The sequence below is a fragment of the Littorina saxatilis genome, linkage group LG7, assembly GCF_037325665.1.
Source record: "Littorina saxatilis isolate snail1 linkage group LG7, US_GU_Lsax_2.0, whole genome shotgun sequence".
Lineage (NCBI taxonomy): Eukaryota > Metazoa > Mollusca > Gastropoda > Littorinimorpha > Littorinidae > Littorina > Littorina saxatilis.
In genome coordinates, this window is record NC_090251.1 from 49,556,060 (window position 1) to 49,574,714 (window position 18,655).

At 43.4% G+C, this 18,655-nt stretch overlaps 2 protein-coding genes across 4 annotated transcripts in view; both read right to left on the reverse strand.

Moving 5' to 3' along the window:
* Positions 1 to 12,994, reverse strand: part of LOC138971723 (transcription intermediary factor 1-beta-like) — a 102,187-nt gene extending 89,193 nt beyond the window's left edge. The window contains exon 1 of one of the 2 annotated variants that reach the window (XM_070344513.1): positions 12,756 to 12,994. The gene's annotated coding sequence lies outside the window, so the exon portion shown is untranslated. The remainder of the gene's footprint in view (positions 1 to 12,755) is intronic. The other variant, XM_070344517.1, reaches the window with a different exon arrangement.
* LOC138971722 (E3 ubiquitin-protein ligase TRIM56-like) overlaps positions 1 to 18,655 on the reverse strand; it is a 52,792-nt gene that overhangs the window by 6,552 nt on the left and 27,585 nt on the right. Inside the window, exons 1-3 of one of the 2 annotated variants that reach the window (XM_070344509.1) lie at positions 2,731 to 4,128; positions 2,068 to 2,211; positions 773 to 946 (exon numbers count right to left, since the gene is read on the reverse strand). In XM_070344509.1, the coding sequence (XP_070200610.1) occupies positions 773 to 946; positions 2,068 to 2,211; positions 2,731 to 3,867 (1,455 nt within the window). In that variant the 5' untranslated portion in view covers positions 3,868 to 4,128. Of the gene's footprint in view, positions 1 to 772; positions 947 to 2,067; positions 2,212 to 2,730; positions 4,129 to 18,655 lie in introns of those variants that run through there. The other variant, XM_070344510.1, reaches the window with a different exon arrangement.

Consider the following 18,655-nt stretch of genomic DNA (forward strand, 5'->3'; position numbering starts at 1 on the left):
GAAAGAGAGAGAGAGAAAGAGAGAGAGAAAGAGAGAGAGAGATAGAGATATATATATATATATATATATATATATAGAGAGAGAGAGAGAGAGAGAGAGAGAGAGAGAGAGGCAGAGAGAGAACTCAGGTATATCACCTTATTGAGCTTTAGTATGGAGCATTTAACTGAGTATACGGGCCAAGGCTATCACGTTCACAGCTCAACTTATATAGCCTATGATGTCACGTGACGGAAAGAATGCTATCACACCATTGAAATGACATTCTTTCCGTCCCCTATAGGCGACGAAATAGGTCAAATTTTGTTCCCTTTTCAGTGGAAAATGCTTCGACGCCGGAGCGGGTACTGGACCCAGTGCCGTTGTAGTGCAAGTGCACTTTGTAGTGCACTTGCACTAGAACCGCACTGGGTCCAGTACCCGCTCCGGCGTCGAAGCATTTTCCACTAAAAAGTGTGACCTATTTCGTCGCCTATAGGGGACGGAAAGAATGTCATTTCAATGGTGTGATAGCATTCTTTCCGTCACTGTAGCAGATCTCTGCTTAGAGCTATACGGGCTGTAATCATAGGCTATATAAGTTGAGCTCTGAACGTGATAGCCTTGGCCCGTATACTCAGTTAAATGCTCCATACAAAGCTCAATAAGAGAGAGAGAGAAAGAGAGAGAGAGAGAGAGAGAGAGAGAGAGAGAGACGTCAGTGTTCACACAGACCATTCGACAAACAAGCGTTACTAGTAACAAAGAAAGAAGCGCAGTGCTGGTATCGTACAAAAGCCGTGGGTCCAGAGTCTTTGACAGCGGTGTAAGTCAGCACAGCGGCAGGGTGCAGGACCCCGGACCACTTGGACAAGGTGAGGGTGTCAGGGGGCTGTGTCACCACACCCACCACCAGGTGGTAATGAACCCGTGCACCACAGCTGTCGTCCCACTTGTCTATTTGCACCTACACACGGACATATGAGAAACATCGAGTTGCATTGAAAGACATCACTTCAGAAAGACAGTCAGACAGACACACACACACAGTCAGACACACAAACACTGATACAAACAAACACACGCACGTGCGCCTACGATCACGCGTACATAGAATTTACACACACACACACACACACACACACACACACACACACACACACACACACACACACACACACACACACACACACACGTTAGCAGTGACACAGCTGGCGTTTTATGAAAAAGTCTTACAATAATCAAACAATTGATGTTGTGATAAGACATTCTGTCAACCATCGAATTTGTGTAGACAAAACCTCTGTAGCCTTATCTACAATCTGTGTGTATCATGAAACCAATTGTCTGCGCTCATCATTGTGTGTGCGTGTGTGTGTGTGTGTGTGTGTGTGGGTGTGTGTGTGTGTGTGAGTGTGTGTTTATTTTGTTGCTGTTGTTGTTTGTGCTTTGGGGGATGGAGGCGTGGGGGGGGAGGTCGTGTGCGGTGTTTTAAAAAAAATGGTTTGTTCGAAAGAAACGGTTTGCTTTTCTCATCTTTTTCTTCTTCTTCTTCTTCTTCTTCTTCTTCTTCTTCTTCTTCTTCTTCTTCTTCTTCTTCTTCTTCTTCTTCTTCTTCTTCTTCTTCTTCTTCTTCTTCAGCGTTCCAGAAATTCTGGTGACGTGTGAGCTCGTTTGCCCATTTGGGTTCCCCACACTATACTCTGAGAGCATAGTCAGCTTCACTCCGCTTTTGTTGGGTAGGCATGCTGGGTATTTTCGTGTTTCCATAACCCACAGAAATCAAACATGGATTACAGGATATTTTCCGTGCGCACTTGGTCGTGTGCTTGCGTGTACACACGAAGGGGGTTAAGTCACAAGCAGGTCTGCACATAAGTTGACCTGGGAGATCGGAAAAATCCCCACTCTTAACCCACCAGGCGGCAGCGACCGGAATTCGAACTCACGACCTCCCGATTAGTAGGCCGACGTCTAACCACGGCGCCACTTCGCCCGTCTCTTGTCTCGCTTGTCTCTGATTTACAGGCAGGCTTTTTTTTTTTCGAAAGATCTGCAAAAAAATGAGACGCGTGGTGTCCGCCTTACCTCATACAGTACGCCAACTTGCATGGGGTCACGTGACATGACGATGGCGTGGTCACAGCCCTGTGTTCTTTCTGCGGTCTGCTTGTTGTTGCTCAGAACAATGTTCTGACCGTGGTTGTCATGAAAACTGAACAATCCCTGGAGCTGTCGAAAGTCATCAAAGTAAATGCCTATCATTCTATCAAAAATCGTCGAATGAAACGATTAACAAGTAATTAAGTCTTTTAAAAACAAATCAATCACCCGGGTCTTAGAACAGCCTTGCATTATATAATTAATCTAAACACTATTGCTGTTACTTCTTCCACCACAACCATCGCTTTTGCAATGACTACTATATAACTACTGTTGTTTTTACACAGCCTTACATATGATTATTCTAAACATATATGCTATTACTGTACTACTTCCACCATTACCACCGTTATTGCAATGGCTACTGTATAACTACTGTTGGTAAACACTTCACCACAACAACCATCACTGCTACCACTGCCACTACTTTTGCACAATCGCTAAACCACTGCTGATCCTGTAACTCCCCCTCTCATGTTTTTCCTGTTGACACTACCGAGATGTTGCTGCACAAGCTACTACAAATGAAACATATGAATGATCCACAAACAATCAATCAGACAAAGAAGCACAGAGAAGCAGACTCACATTACTGATAGCAGTGAAGACAGCAGGCACAGTGTTGACTTGACCCAGCTGAGCCAGGTCCTGCTCTATGCGGGTCACGACCTCTGGGTCAATCACCAGGCTGACCTTCGATATGACTTTGGCGTTGGTGGGCAAAGTGGCGCTGCAGTCGAGCTCCTGGATTCGCATTTCCATGGATGACATCATGTCGTTGACAACGTCACCACTCTTCGACCCTTTCGCTCGCTCTATGACAGCTTTGTGTGACGTCAGCTTGCTTCGCTTCTGCAGCAGGAAGCTTTTCCCGTCCTGCACCGCTTTCCTGTCGTCAGAGGTCGCGCCCTCAGCCAGCTGCCCGATGCGACGACGACAGGTGTTGAGCGCCGCCTGCAGACGGTCCAGGTCGGCCTCCATCTGTGCCACAGACTTCTTGGTGCGTGTCTCCGTGTCCTGCAAGTGTCGCTCCAACTCGCTGATGGCGCGGTCTATCTCCGCCTCCCCCGCGCTCAGTCTGGCCGCCATCTCCGCCAGCAGTGCACGTGCCTCTTCAGTCTTCTCCTGCAGATCCTTCAGCTGCGGGCAGCCCCTGTGTTTGGAGGTGACACACAGCACACAGACGGACAGACCGTGGCTGGGGCAGAACAGCTTGCACGTTTCCTCGGGATGCGCCGCGCAGGTGGACGGGCGGCTAGCGGTCAGTTGCTCCGCCGTCAGCGAGGTCAGGTCCTCCAGCCGGTGATGTTTGGACACCGACAGTTTGCCGTGGACCCTCGTGCAGGCCTTGCAGAGCGTGTCCCCGCAGTGCAGACACAGAGAGGTGGCCGCCACGTCCTCACACACACAGCAGCTGTGGTCCTTGCTCAGCAGACGCTGCGCCTCCACTAAGGCGGCCATGGCCAGGTCTGTGGGGAATCCCTCCACCATGTCCTCCACACTGCTGGCCCCTCCCTGTCCCGCCCCTCGCTGCCCCGCCCCTCCCTCCACGATGACACACCTACAGAGCGGGCAGTGGGCCTGGGGCTGGGACTGCAACCACGACATCAGGCAATGGCGGCACAGAAGATGGCCGCAGGGCAGAACTTTGGGCTCCCGGAAATTCTCGTGGCACACGCTGCACTCTCGCTCGTTGGCTTCCTTGATCACTGAAGCGGTCGCCATTGCTGATCGGTTTGTCTGTTATGTATTTTTAAAGCGTGCAAGCGGTCGTATTGGAAGTTTTTCCAAAAATATTGCAACAGATGTCTCAAAAGTAACGTTGCTGCTTCACTTGGAAATACGGTTCTATGCTGGCTAATTCGCGGAGGTAAGTCTTTGAGCTAACCCTTTTCCTTCCAGGAATATACAAATTTTAGTCTCCTCGTGTTTGCCTTGATTACTTCAAATTATGTGTTTAAGTGGCGATGCTCAAGGAAGCCTTGCCTCTGCCTTAGAAACCTGTAGAAAAAAATATATAATCAAAAAAATATATACGTGTGTGTGTATGTGTGCGTGTGTGTGTGTGTGTGTGTGTATGTGTGTGTGTGTGTGTGTGCGTGTGTGTGTGTGTGTGTGTGTGTGTGTGTGTGTGTGTGTGTGTGTGTGTGTTTGTGTGTGTGGTTTTATTGGGGGGGGGGGAGTTCTACCACAAAGGGACTTTGCATTGTAAATCTCGATCCCCCTTGAGGAGGGTCTGATGCTCCCAATAGACTGTCTGTGAAGCGATACTTTTTCTCTCTCTGTTTCTCTGCTAAGAGATTTTAACAAATCTCGGAAGAAAGTCTCTGCTGACTTTCAATTTTCTTTCACAATTTCTGATGCTTTACATATATATATATATATACGACTAGTGTCTGTCTGTCTGTGTGTCTGTCTGTGTGTGAGTTCGCGATGCACGGCCAAAGTTCTCGATGGATCTGCTTCAAATTTGGTGGGCATATTCAGGTAGACCCGGGACAGGACACAACCTGGTCGATATTTCAACACGTGCTCTCAGCGCGCAGCGCTGAACCGATTTTGGTTCCACCTCAGCTATTTTGGTTCCACCTCAGCTACCCGGGCCCCCATACCGACACACCAAAGCCAAAGTTCTCGGTGGATCTTTTTCAAATTTGGACACCGTATTCAGCTACACCCCGGACACAATATCATCGATGAGATATTTCAACACGTGCTCTCAGCGCGCAGCGCTGAACCGATTTTGGTTTTTGTGTTCATTTCACCATTATAAGTAACTCTTCCTTATCTTCTCATCTTCTCCAGGTTTTCAGCGTTTACCTCCCTTCCTTCGTATGGTGCACTATAGTATGAGTGGGGCGTCTTCGGATATTCCCGGCGTTCTGTTACTAATTTTAGAAGGACACCGCAGTGTCCAGAACGTAAATTGGACCCGTAAATTATCCTCACTGTAAAAGTGCAAAGGTCGAATCAATTTATAGCCACGCGAAATATACACTGTCATCTATCTCTCTATAGATACGGCTTCTCTGTGTTTGTGTGTGTGTGTGTGTGTGTGTGTGTGTGTGTCTCTCTATGTGAGCAACACCTGGGGATTGTTCAGTTCTGTTTGTGATGTGGTCTGGCGGCTTTTGTGTATTTGTATGTACTGGCCTTCCTTTGAAAAGCCATAACAGATCAAAAGGGCTTACAGATAAGCTATAAATTGCTCAATCCTGTTTGAGTGGAGTTCGCCTCCAAAGGTGATTAACACGGTTACATTCGTCGACAAGGATGGGACTCGATATGGTCAGGAATGGCATTATGGCCACTGAATCATTTTCGTGCTGTTCCCATTCCACGAATCTGGGAGGGACCTAAGCTTGGCGGGTCCATTGTTCGGACCCGGCGAAGCCGGCGTACGGCTCTAAGTACTTCTTCCCGGCGAAGCCGGCTACCCGGCGAAGCGGGTATTCATTCTAGTATATATATATACGACTAGTGTCTGTCTGTCTGTCTGTCTGTCTGTTCGCGATGCACGGCCAAAGTTCTCGGTGGATCTTTTTCAAATTTGGACACCGTATTCAGCTACACCCCGGACACAACCTCATCGATGAGATATTTCAACACGTGCTCTCAGCGCGCAGCGCTGTGCGCGCTGAACCGATTTTTTGTTTTTTTGTCGGGATCCACTACCAGTAACTCTTCCTTATCTTCTCCAGTGTTTTCAGCCGCGATTATCTCCCTTCCTCCGTGTGGCGTCAATCCATATTCCCGTTACTACGTTACTATTTTTAGAAGGTCACTGCACGTTACTATTTTTAGAAGGTCTCCAGTGTTTTGCGCGTTTATCTCCTTTCCTTCGTGCGCCGGCGAAGCCGGCGTACACCCGGCAAAGCTGGGTCCCAGGCGCAGCCTGGTATTCGGCTCTACTTCTTCCCGGCGAAGCCGGTACCCGGCGAAGCGGGTAATCATCTAGTATATATCTATATATATATATACGACTTGTGTCTGTGTGTGTGTCTGTGTGTGTGTCTGTGTGTGAGTTCGCGATGCACGGCCAAAGTTCTCGATGGATCTGCTTCAAATTTGGTGGGCATATTCAGGTAGACCCGGGACAGGACACAACCTGTGCCCGTATGCTTATGGGGGAAGTTCGCGAAAACTCCCGAAGTTTTGAGGGACATCGGAAGAACTTGCCTCACTTTCGTATGCATGGGCCGGAAGAAGGGCTTACTTCGAAGCAAAGCGAGGAAGTAATTGATGGTAGTTTGCGACAACTTCCTACGTTTTGAGCGACATCGGAAGTACATCCTCAATTTCGCATGCATGGGACGGAAAAAGTGCTTACTTTTGAAGCAAGCGAGGAAGTAAGTGAGGGTAATTGTACTACAGCGAAACCCAGGAGTAAACACGCTGCTTCCAAAGTTTCTCAGTGCAAATTAGCAGGGCTTTTCTTCTGTTTTTCATATAAAACCGATCTAACGCAAATGAAAGTCCCAAAGAGAGGAAATAGAAAGAAAAGTTGTATCTCGTGCGTGCATTTCGTGTAAATTTCCCTGAATACAAACCTGAGTTGCCAGCTTTGACTTTTGTTCGTTCTGGGTCACTGGCCACTACTCTTAAAATTTCATCCCTGCTTATAGGAGGGGGTGTTTCTATGTAAATGGGCGTCTGTGTGAGCATGTGTGAGTGTGTGTTTGTGTGAGAGTGTGCGTGTGTGTGTGTGGGTGTGTGTGTGCGTGCGTGCATGCGTGTGTGTGTAGGTGTGCGTCTGTTCATTCATTCATTCGTTTGCAGTGCACGCGCGCACATGGGGGGGGGGGGGGGGGGAGGGGGTGTTTGTGTGTGTGTGTATGTGTGTGTGTGTGTGCGCGTGCGTGCGTGTGCGAGTGTGTGAAAGTGTTTGTATGTATTTGTGCGAGTGCCTGTGCGTGCGTGCGTGCGAGTATAATTGTGCGTTTGTTTGTGTGCGCGTGCGTGCGTGTGTGTGTGTGTGTGTGTGTGTGTGTGTGTGTGTTCGACGGTGTGTGTGTGTGTGTGTGTGTGCGTGTGCACCCCCACCCCCCCCACCCCCACACACACACTATTATGAGCTGATTATGTGCGCCTCGATATTTTCTTTTCTTTTCTTACGTTTTATGTTGTTTGTTGTGATTCACCACACCCGAGTTTCTCGAAATTGAGATAATAAAGTGTTCTATGTCTAACACACATGCACACACGCGCGTAGGATAAACAAATCCAATCTTGACTTTCAACTTTACATAAACATACATCCTGTTCACAATTAACGAGGACAAACATAATTTACTTACACCTAAGTACAACAATTTATCTTTTGTAAAAATTTGGACATAGGCCTACATTTTCCCAATTAATATGAAAGTTACTGAACTTATCTTCTTTTCACTACACCTTATATCTTGATTCCCCAAAAACTTGAGTTCTGCCTTTTTAAATTGACCAGTAGCCCAAAACTTTCGCTCTAACAAAACAGTTTTACACAATCATTAAAAAAAAAAAAGAGGTTTAACATAACCGACTTCGCTACCACATAAACAAAAAAAGTTTTATTCTCCCCAACATTCTGGTCAACAAAATCATTATTACAGAGTCATTCAATTTCAAGACAATCATCACAGCTTTGAACAGACCATTTCGTTCAACCAGTCAAAAACAACAACTATAGTAAAAGCTACAGCGCGATCAACGTTCGCCCATTTACGAACTCGCGATGAGATTTGTTTCTTCTGGTCGCCAAGCCTACCGTTTACAAACGCATGCGCACTAATTGGGATTCCCCCAATTTCCTCGACCTTGACCTCAGGACTCTCGAAGCCACTACTTCGGCGTTCAAGTTAGCTCGTGCATACCGAGAAGCTGGCAACTTTGCTTCCAAAGTTCCCACTTTCAAAGTTAATTTCATCATTTATACGACGATATCGCATCTTAAAGGTCCTTACCCATCTAAAAGAAACCTCCAACGCATGCTACAATTGCCTGACATTCTGGTTTTAAAGGCAGCTCATTGGGAAATGAGCTCAGACACAATATTGAAGACGTGAAATGCGTCAATCGAGCAACTGTCGTAACTTGGCTACAATGAGACGGTCGGCTACCTTGCACCATAGACACGAACTGTGACATTCTTGTTTAATTTAGGTGAAAAGCTTGAAACAGAGGGGCTCAAAACCGACAGTACGATCATTTACTGACCGAAAAAACCGTGCTCGAGTCATTCGGCGAAGGTGGTGAGCTTTCAAACTACCACGACTGAATAACTGATAACACATCTTTGCATAGTGCCTTTTCTAGACGAGTAGCATAGTGCAGTGGTTACGGATTCGGAATTTCAATCCGACGCTCTGGGTTCAAGTGCCGCTGGGAGCTACAAAAAAAAAAAAATTTTAATTAACCTTTTTCTTAATAGACCTCAATTGCATTCAGACTGCAACAACCGGTTTTTGCCTCTGTGTTACTTTTTTTTAAACGCGTAAAGAAACTGTCCTATGCTTTTAAACAAAAAATCGAATCTTGACTTTTAACTGAACATAACCATGCATCGCCATCGTAATCAAAAATTAACGAGGGAAAACAAATTAAAACACCGATGAACAGTATTGTCTTTTCTAAACTTCTTGACAGACATTTCCCCAATAAATAAGGAACAAGTCACTAAACTTAGTTATTTACGGTCTACTGCATAATGTTCTTCCTTTTAAACTTTACCAGTAACCCAAAGTTTCCCTATAACCAATCTATGTTTGTCCAACAGTTTTACCGATATAAAATTATTAAACACAAGTTCAACATACAGTAATTGTTGTACTTATTGTGAGAACGAAATTGATTATACTGATTTTTATTTTTATTTTTTTTGTGCCCCAAAATTATGTTCACTTGGAAATGCGTTGAGGATAAAGTGATTTGTAAATATAATATGATTATTAAAAATTACCGTAAAGGAAGTTTTTGGGGCGTGTTTAAAATACATTTAGAAATAGTATTGTTAACGATATAGATACATTTAAAGTAGAACAATTAATATAAAAAGCAGAATAACAGAAAAGAAAAAAAGATCAACGAAGAGGGATACTCCCTGCAAAAAAACAAAATAAAGAATTGAAGCAAGCAGCTGAGATAAAAATAAAAAAAAAATTTTAACAAAAGTTTAACATACGCCTAATCATTTACTCTTCTCCTAACATTCAAGCCAACAAAGTCATTTGTCATAGGCAGTCATTCGATTCCAAGACAATCATCACAGGTCTGAACCGACCCTTTCGTTTAACCATTCAAAAAACAACAGCAATAACGCTGTTAGTACTACAGCGCGCTCAACGTTCGCCTTTTTGAACTCGCGATGAGATTTGTTTCTTCTGGTGGCAAGCTTACCGTTAACAAACGCATGCGTACTAGTTAGGATTCCCCCAATTTTCGCGACCTTGACCGAATACTCTCGAAGTCACCACTCCGGCGTTCATGCATAGTGAACAGTTGGAAAGTTAAACTTCGGGAGTTCCCACTTGCGAAAGAGGCCTCTACTTCCAGTGTTGCTGCCTTACTCCTCATGCATACGGGCCCTGGTCGATATTTCAACACGTGCTCTCAGCGCGCAGCGCTGAACCGATTTTGGTTCCACCTCAGCTATTTTGGTTTCACCTCAGCTACCCGGGCCCCTATACCGACACACCAAAGCCAAAGTTCTCGGTGGATCTTTTTCAAATTTGGACACCGTATTCAGCTACACCCCGGACACAATATCATCGATGAGATATTGCAACACGAGCTCTCAGCGCGCAGCGCTGAACCGATTTTGGTTTTTGTGTTCATTTCACCATTATAAGTAACTCTTCCTTATCTTCTCATCTTCTCCAGGTTTTCAGCGTTTACCTCCCTTCCTTCGTATGGTGCACTATAGTATGAGTGGAGCGTCTTCGGATATTCCCGGCGTTCTGTTACTATTTTTAGAAGGTCACCGCAGTGTCCAGAACGTAAATTGGACCCGTAAATTATCCTCACTGTAAAAGTGCAAAGGTCGAATCAATTTATAGCCACGCGAAAAATACACTGTCATCTATCTCTCTATAGATACGGCTTCTCTGTGTTTGTGTGTGTGTGTGTGTGTGTGTGTGTCTCTCTATGTGAGCAACACCTGGGGATTGTTCAGTTCTGTTTGTGATGTGGTCTGGCGGCTTTTGTGTATTTGTATGTACTGGCCTTCCTTTGAAAAGCCATAACAGTTCAAAAAGGCTTACAGATAAGCTCTAAATTGCTCAATCCTGTTTGAGTGGAGTTCGCCTCCAAAGGTGATTAACACGGTTACATTCGTCGACAAGGATGGGACTCGATATGGTCAGGAATGGCATTATGGCCACTGAATCATTTTCGTGCTGTTCCCATTCCACGAATCTGGGAGGGACCTAAGCTTGGCGGGTCCATTGTTCGGACCCGGTGTAACACGAGAAAATTACTCCCACGAGATTTTTACTCCGGAGTAAACATTTCGTACGAAAAAGTTACTCCCTTTACGAAAAAAGCACTCCCCCATTGCACGAGAAAATTACTCCCCAAGACAGGTGAGTTCCGAGTAAATATTTCGTACAAAAATGTTACTCCCCTGACGAATAAATAACGAATAAATTACTTCACCCAAACACAAGCAATTTAACTTCCCATGCCAGGTGTACGAAATGTTTACTCCCTTGTCCCCTGTTAGTCTTGGTGGTGGAAGGGGTGGAAGGAGGGTAGCGCGACATTCGTGTGCGCGAGATCACTTATTGGCATTATCCCTTCGCCCGCATCCCATTATTGCGTACGAGATTTTTTACTGGAAGTAAAAAAAATGGGGAGTAAAAATTTCGTGGAGGGAGTAATTTTTTCGTGCCTTGGGGAGTTCTTTTCTCGTACGAAAAGTGTACTCGGAGTAAGAATTTCGTACGAAATATTTACTCCGGAGTACATTTTTCGTGGAGTAAAAATGTCGTGTTACACCGGCGAAGCCGCCGGCGTACGGCTCTAAGTACTTCTTTCCAGCAAAGCCGGGTACCCGGCAAAGCGGGTATTCATTCTAGTATATATATATACTAGAGGAATACCCGGCTTCGCCGGTTTTTATCCACCAGTTTGTGCCCGGGGTCCACCTGAATATGCCCACCAAATTTGATGCAGAATATTTACGATATCACAAACAGAACTCTACAATCCACAGGTGTTGCTTTGCGAGCTATAAAGAGCTATAAATATCTCACAACTTCTAAGGCGCACAACTCTGCAGAGTCTGCTGTGAAGGGCGGCGGTAGTCTCCCTGTCACACCCGCCCCCCGTTTGAATGAACCGAACCATGGATCCTCCAAGCTTAGGTCCCTCCCAGATTCGTGGAATGGGAACAGCACGAAAATGATTCAGTGACCATGATGCCATTCATGATCATATCGAGTCCCATTCATGTTGACGACGCCGAATGTAATCGAGTGCCGAATCACCATAATCACCTTTGGAGGCGAAGTCCACTCACACAGGAATGAGACGTTAAGAGCTTATCTCTAAGCCCTTCTTAGTCTGTTATGACTTCTCAGAGGAAGGTCAGAACATACAGACTCAGGAAAGCAGCCATACCACATCACAAACAGAACTCTACAGTCCACAGGTGTTTTCTACAGACACACACAAACACACACACACACACACACACACACACACACACACAAGTCGTATATATATATATATATCTATATGTATAAATATATAGAGATAGATGACAGTGTATTTTTCGCGTGGCTATACATTGATTCGACCTTTGCACTTTTACAGTGAGGACAACTTACGGGTCCAAGGAAAGCGTTCTGGACACTGCGGTGACCTTCTAAAAATAGTAACAGAACGCCGGGAATATCCGAAGATGCCCCTAATTCCGTACTGCACCATACGAAGGAAGGGAGGTAAACGCTGAAAACACGGAGAAGATAAGGAAGAGTTATGGTACTTGATCCCGAAAAAAAACCAAAATCGGTTTGCGCTGCGCGCTGAGAGCACGTATTGAAATATCTCATCGACCAGATTTTGTGCAGGGTGTATCTGAATATGGACACCAAATTTGAAGCAGATCCATCGAGAACTTTGGCCGTGCATCGCGAAGACACAGACAGACACACAGACACAAGTCGTATATATATATAGATAACTTGATTTTTGCCTTACAATGCTGTTCACCTCAGATATGATTAACGTAAGGTTGTACACCACGTACACACGTACGCACAATCTCCTTTAACAAAACACATCGTGATAAGCATCGGGTGTGTGCACAGGGTAGTCGAATATCAGCCTGAAGCAAAAAGGCAGCACCCAAACTAAAGCAGGTCTTGCTAAGTCTGTCTGCAGCTATGGACAGTTAGAGGAAAGGATACAAGAAAACAATCCAAACCTGATAAAACCGCTTCTTTCAAAAGAGTCATAACTATGCCACTCCATTACCAAATCGAAATACGGACGCACACCCACACTGAAATAACGTGGATTTCTAAGAAGACACAAAACCGAAAGTAGTCAACGTTCGCAATGCATGAAGGAAATACCAGGTAGGTAGAGTAACAACATTGGATAGATACACTAATCACTCAAATGCTTACCGTTAAAGTTATGCAGTGTTGGAAAACGGAAAAGAATTGTCTTGTCGGGAGCGGCGCGTCTTCTTGTTTCAGTCTGTCACGTTCTTTCGTCAGCGGATCCAAGCAAACGGGTAAGTTCGTAGCGAGGCCGAGGCCGAAGCCGGTGTTCAGGTTTGTTTGACCCTCCATGTGCTTTGTGCCAATTATGTATTTGATCTTATTGCATTTGTTTAGTTGTTTCTTTGAAAGTTGTGTTATTGACGATTGTTTTTGGTTGTTGTTGTTTTGGTTTTTTTTAAAGTTTTTTTTAAAATATCAGTTTTAAGCGGATGGAACAAACGCAGTGACGTGGTGGTTCAGTATCAGCACACAACTTAATAATAGGAATCAAGCATATGAGCTATTTGCCGGGTAAAGGCAATAGCCTGGTAAATCCGGCTAAGGACACACCGCCTTGATCGGAAGCCGCCTGAACAAATAGGTCAAAGTTTATCTCATAGTTGGAACGGGACAAGCACATTGCACACGTCAGGTTCGTTGTCGCATTGTTGAATATGAATTGTTATCTGAATAACTTGTAGTACCTGTGGAAAAAAGGGGCACACACACACACACACACACACACACACAAACACAAACTCCCTCGCGTCCTACACGCACTCACAAACACACACACACGCACACACACACGCACACACACACACACACACACACACACACACACACACACACACACACACACTGACGATTGCCTCGTTTGTGTCTTTTTTGCAAGCGGCTGAACTTTTTGCTAGATACGTCTTTTTGTGTGTAATTAGTGGTTGTCTGTCTGTGCACTTAAAAGACCGCTGGGTCGAAATATCTGTGAATGATACGTACTGTTTTGTCAACAACAAACGTTCACACAACGTCAGAACATACCTTTCTTGTTGTTTCAATTCTAACTCTGTCATGATATTTAAGAGTTGTGGCAGAGTAAGAACTCCTTTTACTGACCCAAGCTTTTCAACTAGCAACGAACAACTGTCTCGATCCTGGTCGGCTTTAACCTGCAGACACGACGAGCACCCGAGTCAGATGTGTTATGCAGTGGGCGCTCGATATGATACTCTTTTCTTTCCGAACATCGTCTAATGGACAAGGGTCAACTGGAATTTCGTCGTGTCTTAACGCCACTTAGTCCTACCAGTGTGTGGGACTTCAAAGCTTTAGCCATACAAACATCAGAGAAAATATCAACGTTGAGGGTTTTTTTCTGTCAACGGCCGGCCGGAGAGGAGGACAGCCTAAGACTGCTGATTACTTATGCTCTCTTCATTGCTTGAGGTGAGTCAAAAAGCGTAACTTTTCTATTTAGTTTTTTGCCCTAGGAACTGGGTGGGAAGTAATCGAATACAAGTGCAAGAATGTTCACTTTGAGTGATCACAATTGATAAACAAAACACCGCACACACACACACGTACACACACACACACACACACACACACACACACACACACACACACAACGGATTAAAAAAACCCATTTTATTGTGATCTCATTGGGGTTTTTTTTGGATAAAGGAAAGTGCCATCTTCAGCCAGGTAATTAAATTTCACCGTTACGATAGTATCGATGACCACAAAGCAATGCATGCAACCGCTCGTTGGTCTATTTTGTTCCGCAGATGACAGAGAGTAAACAACAAGTCGCGTAAGGCGAAAATACAACATTAAGTCAAGTAGCTGTCGAACTCACAGAATGAAACTGAAGGCAACGCAACGCAGCAAGACCGTATACTTGTAGCATCGTCACTCCACCGCCCGTGGCAAAGGCAGTGCCAGTGGAATTGACAAGAAGAGCGGGGTATTCGTTGCGCTGAGAAGGATAGCACGCTTTTCTGTACCTCTCTTCGTTTTAACTTTCTGAGCGTGTTTTTAATCCAAACATATCATATCTATATGTTTTTGGAATCAGGAACCGACAAGGAATAAAATGAAAGTGTTTTTAAATTGATTTCGAAAAAAACATTTTGATACTAATTTTTATATATTTAATTTTCAGAGCTTGTTTTTAATCCAAATATAACATATTTATATGTTTTTGGAATCAGCAAATGATGGAGAATACGATGAACGTAAATTTGGATCGTTTTATAAAAAAAATATTTATTTTACAATTTTCAGATTTTTAATGACCAAAGTCATTAATTAATTTTTAAGCCACCAAGCTGAAATGCAATACTGAAGTCCGGGCTTCGTCGAAGATTACTTGACCAAAATTTCAACCAATTTGGTTGAAAAATGAGGGCGTGACAGTGCCGCCTCAACTTTCACGAAAAGCCGGATATGACGTCATCAAAGACATTTATCGAAAAAAAGAAAAAAATCTTCCGGTGATATCATACCCAGGAACTCTCATGTCAAATTTCATAAAGATCGGTCCAGTAGTTTAGTCTGAATTGCTCTACACATACACACACACACACACACACACACACACACACACACACACACACACGCACAGACACACACACACACACCACGACTCTCGTCTCAAATCCCCCTCTATGTTAAAACATTGAGTCATAACTTGACTAAATGTAAACAAGTCGCGTAAGGCGAAAATACAACATTTAGTCAAGTAGCTGTCGAACTCACAGAATGAAACTGAACGCAATGCAACGCAGCAAGACCGTACACTCGTAGCATCGTCAGTCCACCGCTCATGGCAAAGGCAGTGAAATTGACAAGAAGAGCGGGGTAGTAGTTGCGCTGAGAAGGATAGCACGCTTTTCTGTACCTCTCTTCGTTTTAACTTTCTGAGCGTGTTTTCAATCCAAACATATCATATCTATATGTTTTTGGAATCAGGAACCGACAAGGAATAAGATGAAAGTGTTTTTAAATTGATTTGGAAAATTTAATTTTGATCATCATTTTTATATTGTTAATTTTCAGAGCTTGTTTTTAATCCAAATATAACATATTTATATGTTTTTGGAATCAGAAAATGATGGAGAATAAGATGAACGTAAATTTGGATCGTTTTATAAAAAAATAATTTGTTTACAATTTTCAGATTTGTAATGACCAAAGTCATTAATTAATTTTTAAGCCACCAAACTGAAATGCATTACCGAAGTCTGGGCTTCGTCGGAGATTACTTGACCAAAATTTCAACCAATTTGGTTGAAAAATGAGAGCGTGACAGTGCCGCCTCAACTTTCACGAAAAGCCGGATATGACGTCATCAAAGACATTTATCCAAAAAATGAAAAAAACGTATGGGGATATCATACCCAGGAACTTTCATGTCAAATTTCATAAGAATTCACAAGAAGAGCGGGGTAGTAGTTGCGCTAAGAAGGATAGCACGCGTTTCTGTACCTCTCTTTGTTTTAACTTTCTGAGCGTGTTTTTAATCCAAACATATCATATCTATATGTTTTTGGAATCAGGAACCGACAAGGAATAAGATGAAAGTGTTTTTAAATTGATTTCGACAATTTCATTTTGATAATAATTTTTGTATATTTAATTTTCAGAGCTTGTTTTTAATCCGAATATAACATATTTATATGTTTTGGGAATCAGCAAATGATGGAGAATAAGATAAACGTAAATTTGGATCGTTTTATAAATTTATATTTTTTTTTACAATTTTCAGATTTTTAATGACCAAAGTCATTAATTAATTTTTAAGCCACCAAGCTGAAATGCAATACCGAAGTCCGGGCTTCGTCGAAGATTACTTGACCAAAATTTCAACCAATTTGGTTGAAAAATGAGGGCATGACAGTGCCGCCTCAACTTTCACGAAAAGCCGGATATGACGTCATCAAAGACATTGATAAAAAAAATGAAAAAAACGTTCGGGGATTTCATACCCAGGAACTCTCATGTCAAATTTCATAAAGATCGGTCCAGTAGTTTAGTCTGAATCGCTCTACACACACACACACACACACACACACACACACACACACACACACACACACACACACACGCACAGACACACATACACCACGACCCTCGTTTCGATTCCCCCTCGATGTTAAAATATTTAGTCAAAACTTGACTAAATATAAAAAGGTACCTGCTCAAACACGTTAGTGGACTGGACAAAGGGGAGCAACTGGGTTTTTTAAGGCTCCCATTTGCAAACCCCGAGTTATGTCGCTTCCCTAGTTGACGACAGTCAGCTAAACCGATCACTACTTTTGAAACAAAACGTTTTTAATTGGAAAGTAGACAAAGCAGTTATCAATTGCAAACGCTTCAGTGTTCAATTTCAATCCAAAAAATCGATGTTCCAACTTATAATCTGAAACTTTGCTGTGGATATGTCGTGCCGAATTCACGTAATTGCCGAATTCGCGAAATCGGCAACATTTTTGCCCATTTCACGTAATCGGCAAAACGCTGCCCATTACGCGAAATCGGCAGCGTTTTGCCGAAAACGCGTAAAGGCTTGTAAAATGTGCCGATTTTGCGAAATCGGCAGCCCGTTTTTGGCTTTAAAGTTATCAAATGCCTAGGATATCATCACACTTAGACAGCTAGATACTCGAATGGATAAATGTTGCAATAATTGATAAGTTATGGCAAGTTATGGCAACAAGTGTAGTTTTCGTGCATTACCAGAGTTATGCTTGACACAGACCAACACAGACCATAACAACCACAATAGGGAGGTAACTTCATGTTAATGCAATGTTCTGGTGACAAAAAAAGGAACAGACTGGCTGTCACTTTTGCGAAATGGAAAATGTTTAGGAGCTTTTACGCATTTTCGGCAAAACGCTGCCGATTTCGCGTAATGGGCAGCGTTTTGCCGATTACGTGAAATGGGCAAAAATGTTGCCGATTTCGCGAATTCGGCAATTACGTGATTTCGGCACGACAGATATAAATGGTAACTCCGACCCGGAGAAGAAACGAGGCTTTGTGTAACTTACTCATTTCATGTTAATCACACACATTATTTACCCTCGGGGACCTCAGACTAAGTATCTACGCGGTACTGAAAGAGCAAACACTCGTTCTCCACTGGCTGAAAGTAGCGTCTTTCCCGCTTACACCGTCATGTTTACTGACACAGCTATGACCAGGATGATAATGGAATAAGATTATCATTTCACTTAGACTGATTCTTATAGACTTATGTACCTATAATCAACATTTTAGATATTCATTTCACTTAGACTGATTCTTATAGACTTATGTACCTATAATCAACATATTAGTTACTCGTTTCATAATATTAGATTAGCGTTTCATTTAGACTTATACATATAAACTTAAGTACGTATACACTCAACATATTAAATAATCATTTCACTTAGACTTATACATATAGACTTATGTACATGTTATCAACAACGTGACTGCATTCTGCGCAGAGGGGGAGATTACATGCTGAATTCATTCCACCTTAGTTGGGAAACTTTCATGTCATTAGTCTATTAATGCATAGACGCACGACCCCAGGGTGCACCATTATTCATCCTGCTGCGAAGAAGCAGCCAGGAGATAACGCTTTAATCATGTATTGTTCGTTTAACGAATGGAGTTATCAAGTTGTGGAGGTGACATATGTCATGCTCCCTGTTTATATTTAGTCAAGTTTTGACTAAATATTTTAACATCGAGGGGGAATCGAAACGAGGGTCATGGTGTATGTGCGTGTGTGTGTGTGTGTGTGCGTGTGTGTGTGTGTGTGTGTGTGTGTGTGTGTGTGTGTGTGTGTGTGTGTGTAGAGCGATTCAGACTAAACTACTGGACCGATCTTTATGAAATTTGACATGAGAGTTCCTGGGTATAAAATCCCTGAACGTTTTTTTCATTTTTTTTTTATAAATGTCTTTGATGACGTCATATCCGGCTTTTCGTGAAAGTTGAGGCGGCACTGTCACGCCCTTATTTTTCAACCAAATTGG